The sequence below is a fragment of the Dipodomys ordii genome, unplaced genomic scaffold (genome assembly GCF_000151885.1).
Source record: "Dipodomys ordii isolate 6190 unplaced genomic scaffold, Dord_2.0 Scaffold38, whole genome shotgun sequence".
Taxonomy (NCBI): Eukaryota; Metazoa; Chordata; class Mammalia; order Rodentia; family Heteromyidae; genus Dipodomys; species Dipodomys ordii.
In genome coordinates this window covers 909,463-915,213 of record NW_012267254.1, presented here as the reverse complement: position 1 = coordinate 915,213, position 5,751 = coordinate 909,463, and the positions used below count along the sequence as shown (strand labels likewise).

Sequence of the window (5,751 nt, the reverse complement as noted above, 5' to 3'; positions counted from 1 at the left end):
CAAAGATAGAGGCTTGAAGGGAGAGTGGCAGGCCAGAGCTTGAGATTTGTAGTTCATACATGTAGAAATGAAAGTCTAGAAAAAATAAAGTTCACACAAACTAACAATCCATCTAAGTATGGAAAAATAGGACTCCCACTCTTCTCCACTGCAAAGTTCAAGTATGGGGGCAAGAGCTGTGAAAATTCTACTGTGTGAAGTTGAGAACAAAGAAAATATGCTTTCTGGAAAGCAGATGAGAAGTAGGGGTGAAAGATGACTGCTTATTTGGGGACTTTTATTCTTTTTTGGGGGGGGGTCCAGTCGTGGGGCCTGGGCACTGTCCCTCAGCTCTTCAGCTCAAGGCTAGCGCTCAACCACTTGAGCCACAGCACCACTTCTGGCTTTTTTTCTTTTTGCTTATGTGGTGCTGAGGAATCGAACTCAGGGCCTCATGCATGCAAGGCAAGTGCTCTACCACTGAGCCACCTTCCCAGCCCCTATTTGGGGACTTTTAGTTTAAGACACCATTAAAAAGAGGGAAGACCACAATAAAGCTTTTTCTCTAGGGAGGGGATTGTTTTTGAGCTTTGGTCAATTTGAGCACAAACTGGTTGAATCTCCTTTTCAAGGTTGGTATTTTTTTTTGTGCAAATATTTACAGATGACAGGTATCAAGTGTTAATGTGTAAAGAAAACTGCATATAGAGCCACACCCATGATAGATCCAGGCTTTTCAGTCAATTGTTTATGAACTATTCTTGGTTGTTTTGTTTTCCAATGAGGACACAATGAGGAGAATCTGATTTATATTTCAGATGTGAGGACTGAGACCACTCCCTAAGGAGAACAACTTCTTAGGCTGTTAAGAGACCCTGGGGGACAATATTAGGATGCGTTATGAAAGATCGGTTCTCCTGAGAGCTCTAAAAATACCCAAACCAATCTGCCACTGTTTCATTACACTGAGTTAACATTGTTGCAGCAGCAGAAAGTGGGCTGAATTCGACGGTCTTTCCCTGGTTGGTGGGCTGGCAGAAGGGCAGAGGAATCTGGGAGAGCTAGAGGAGATGCGGTTCCTTTAAGAGTGTCAGAGGCGGCGGTGGTGGCGGCGGGTGCTCCGACGGCTTCTGGCCCCGCCCCTTTCCCGTGAGCCCTCGGGGAGTGGTCCGACCGCGAGTGGCTGCTGTTGAGGAGGGGGTGGAGGGCAGGGGTGGGGGGGGAAATAGACATGGCTCTGGCTCGACGCTGCTGGTTTCCTCAGCGCTGTGGCGTCGGGCCTCGGGCCCGCCCGTTCTTGAGGCCCCTCTGGTTGCTCCTAGCAGTGGGTGTCTTTGGCTGGGCTGGAGCTTCGGACGGCGCCGGCGGAACGACGAGAGCCATGGACGAAGAGATTGTGTCGGAGAAGCAAGCAGAAGAGAGCCACCGGCAGGACAGTGCTAACCTACTCATCTTCATCCTGCTGCTCACCCTCACCATTCTGACGATCTGGCTCTTCAAGCACCGCCGGGCCCGCTTCCTGCATGAAACTGGCCTGGCTATGATTTATGGCAAGTGCTTCAGACCCCTCTTCACCCCCTGGTACTGTCCGATTGTCTGCCTGCCACCGCTTCACCTCTTCCTGGCCCTGCTCGGCCTACATTTGGTTGCCCTTCGTTTTATTTGCCTCGCCTTACCCATCCCACTTGTTTCTCTGCCTCACTCCCCTTTATTAATTATGCCCTCCCCCATTTCTCCACCTCTTTCCCTCCTCGCCCTCGCCCTCTCATTTCTCTGCGATTCATCACCTTTTTCTTTTGCCTCTGGCCCCACCCCCTTTTTCTCTGCACCGGGGTTCCTTCTTTGCCTACTGTAATTGGGACCCGAACGGACATTGAGGATGGGAAGGGAGTGGGTGCGGTATCTCGGATTGGACTGGACCTGGGGGGTAAAGGGAAGACATCACTGCTTTTTATTTCTCTTGGGTATCAATTTGTTTAAGCTTCACGGAAACTGCAGTACTCTTCTACTGTCCAGCATCTGGCATTCTTTTGGAACCAGCCAGAGTCGACCTTTACTCATCACCAGGCTTTTGCTATGCCTTGTCCTTTCCAGGGTGAAAATGAAAACCTTATTCCTGTAGAACCCAAGCAAACGAAAAACCTGCACGTGAAATAGACCACAGAAGGTGCAGAGTATTTGAAATGATGATCTACTGTACTGTGCCTGTGATAATCTGATTTGGATATGTCTGATTGACCCTTCCAAGTCAGGCTTATGGAAATAAGGATGAGGAAGAGTTATGGTTCTTCCAGCAACATGGCCTGGTACCATATGATAATGTGAACAATTCAGCCAAGCAATTGACAAGCATCAAGCATATGATGTATGTGTGACTGGATTTTGACATGAGGTTATTGGCTGATTTTGGAGTCCACAGCTTGGATTCTTGTGTATCAATATGATTTCTTCTTGAGGTTATTTATTTCTATTTTTTCAGTGGCAGGGTGAGAAAGGTAAACCAAAGCTCAGCACAGGCATTTTGAGCCATACTTGAGGGGAAAAGAAGCTACATATTGATGTCTGTCCTGCTCAGTATGTGAGGACATGCTGATGAGGGAAGACAAACCATCCTGTCTGTGCAGTTTTGTGGAACAGTCTTAAATTGTTGAACTTGCTGAGGTTTTTCTCTGAGACATGCAGATAGGTAGGCGAAGCTTTGGCACAAAAAGGCAGTTCTTCTAGTAGTCCCATCCCCCACTCCTTTCCAATAAATCCAGACTTCTAAAATGTTTATGGATCTCAGGAAAATGCATGAACTTGAGCTTCTTTACCATTTGTAAAGTAATACAATTCTAAGCCTGTGTGTAAAATATCTTTGCTCACCATTAGTTCCTGGTTTTCAGACATATTAGGAGGTTCTTTTATTTCTTTTTTTTTCATTTCATTTATAGTGTTCCCAAAAGCAAATTGTCTAGATAAGGTATACATTTGTTTCTTTGGTGGTTTGTGATTTGTTTACTATTGCCAACAAACATTTACTGGCTCATCTACTATATATTATGCACATAAAATACAAAGAAGTATAGGAATCCTGCCTCATGGAACTTATAAATAATTGTTAAAATGGTACTGTAGATTGAGTTAAATATAATTGAGTATTATGGTGTTTTAATAAGGTAACTGATTGCAGATAACTCTTTCCTATGGAGAGATAATATGATGTGATATTAAAGGTACAAAGCTGTAGACCAGAGGTCAGCAATTTTTTTCTGCAAAGGGGCAGATACTACAGCTTCTGGATTTTATATACCATATAGATTTTCATGCCTACATTTTATTTTATTTTGATAATCTTTTAATAATGTAAAAAAATGTTCTTTGCTCGGGCCATATAAGAACAAAGGGCTGTAGTGCAAGTCCCTATAGATTTGGACCTGGATTCCTGTGCCAATAGCTATGTGTGATTTTAGGCAAGTATTCTCTTCTTTTTCTCTTGTCTATATTGGGGATACTGATTTTAGGATTATTGTGAAGACGGAATGTTTTCAGCCTAGTACTTAACTCCTAAGTAAATGCTCAATAAACAATAGCAGTACTGTTATTACTGCTGCAACAGCATTTTGTCAGGTTAGGCTCAGAACAATTCTTTTAACTGCTCAATCAACTGAACTGTCAAAACAACATTAAAAAAAATCAAATAGAGACTTTGAATTGCCCTGAAAAAACTTGTTCTTTGGTAGCTGATACCATAAACTTCCTCTAACTCACGACCAAAGTAGAAAGATAGAATCACTGATTGCATTTCCTCAAGTTTCTGATATAAAAAGTGAGTGAGTACCTTAGTGTTAGTGTTAAGGAAAAGAAAGGGCATCTCTTGTTGAATATAAACTGCAAGAATGCAAATCTTGAGCTCATCTGGGGTTGACTTGGCATTTTTTAAAAATGGTTTTATTTTTAACAAAGATAAAACCTCTTGTTTCCATTTCCTGGAGTTCATTTTGATAAAAATTATTTTATATGGTCAGAGGTGATTTAGCATTCTTTTGCTTGTTCAATGAGCAAAGGAGATTGTGGACTAAACGGCCTCCTAACTCCCAAGACACTTTGAAACTAGATGAGATTGAGCCAAAGTGTTATTACCATAGAAATTGAAGTTTGATAATTACTATCATTCTCTTTTTCTTAATAACTGTCCCATCACAGCTATTTTGTTACTATATTATTTTTAAGAGCTTTGTTTTTCAGTTTGACTTCCAGGTGAAAAAAATGCCTACACATCCAAGACTAAGCCTATCAGGGATGTTGGCTTAGCTGCTAACTACTCTTAGAAAAATGCTAAAATGAACTTTTCCTTTATCCTTTTTTGTGCTAGTCCTGGCTCAGGTCTTGGTCACTGTCCTTCAGCTTTTGTGCTCAAGGCTCGCTCTCTACCACTTGAGCCACACAGCTCCACTTCTGGCTTTTCCTGTGATTAATTGGAGATGAGTCTCACAAACATTTCTGCCTGGCTGGCTTCAAACCATGCCCCTCAGATCTCAGCCTCCTGAGTAGGAAGGATTCTAGGCATGAGCTACCTGCACCTGGCTTCCTTAAGGTTAAAAACTTTACTTGTTAATATGATCCATTTCTAGATTGCATTATAGACTAATTGTCCCAGTCACAAACACAAACTCAGTGCACCCACATGTTTTGTTTATTCGGTGTTGGTTACAAAAATTGAGGTGGTTAAGTCTGACAAGTGATAATTCAGTGTAGTATGCTTACAGATAGAATAAAAGAGAACATATAGAAGTAGTATATTTTATCTTAAGGTTTGGGAATCTTGCTTAGTTAAGTTGTAGGCTTAACTAATGTGATTCATCAATAACCATTTGTTAAGTAAACATCTGTAATATATGGGCTATGATAGGAAATACAGGAATGAGATATAGTTCCTGCCACCAAGTAGATACAATCTTGTGGCTTAGTAGATGGTATTTATTCCAAAGCATTACAAAGTATTAGACATTGTGCTAGGTACTTTACAATATTACTTCATTTAAACGTAACAGTCCTGTGAAGTAGACATTCTTGTCTTTTCCATTTTATTTTATTTTTTTTTATTTCAGCAGGAAGAGGCAAATCCCGTGTAAGGAGCTGAAGGGTTGTTACAGGTTCTGTTCTGAGATTGCTTTCGATATGGCTCCCACACAACCCTTGAGGATCATGAGACCTCCAAGTATCTCTTCAAGGGCCTAATCACTTTTCCATTGTAAAGTCACATAGGTTGTAACAATTTAGGCAGGAGCCAAGCTCAGTCAGTCAGACTCAAAAGTCATTCTTTAGCACCTAAAACATAATTGACGTCAGTAAAAACCTTGACTTTCTTGACTATCTTGAAATTAAGTTAACTTTTATGGCAGAATGTTATTCTTCTAGCAAGTAACAGATATGTTTGCACACAGACGCTATTCATCTGTAGGAATTGTTATCAATTCTGACCACATTTGTTGCCTATGATGTTCCTTTCATTTGTTTGACAGTAAGTGTAACTGCCAAGAAGACTGAGCTGATGTTCATGAGAAAACCAGTTTCCACTAACTGGAAGACTCAGACAATAGTGAGGCTTTGGGTGAGGATGAGTTCCTGTGTCTTGAGTTTCTAGAATGAGTTGGTTATCAGTTTGAGGGAAGGGTAGATGTCTCTTTTTAAAATATATATATATAGTTTTGTTGTTACTAAGCTGGTGTGCCCAGGGGTTGCCACTTTGTAAGTCAAGTAATGAGTACATTTCTTTTTTGTTGGTTTGCT

At 41.4% G+C, this 5,751-nt stretch overlaps 1 protein-coding gene across 1 annotated transcript in view; it reads left to right on the top strand.

The window, feature by feature from the left end:
* Nucleotides 1–1,207: 1,207 nt before the first annotated feature.
* Nucleotides 1,208–5,751, top strand: part of Slc9a6 (solute carrier family 9, subfamily A (NHE6, cation proton antiporter 6), member 6) — a 64,402-nt gene continuing 59,858 nt past the window's right edge. The window contains exon 1 of the mRNA XM_013018052.1: nt 1,208–1,529. Coding sequence (XP_012873506.1) covers nt 1,211–1,529 — 319 coding nt within the window. The 5' untranslated portion in view covers nt 1,208–1,210. The remainder of the gene's footprint in view (nt 1,530–5,751) is intronic.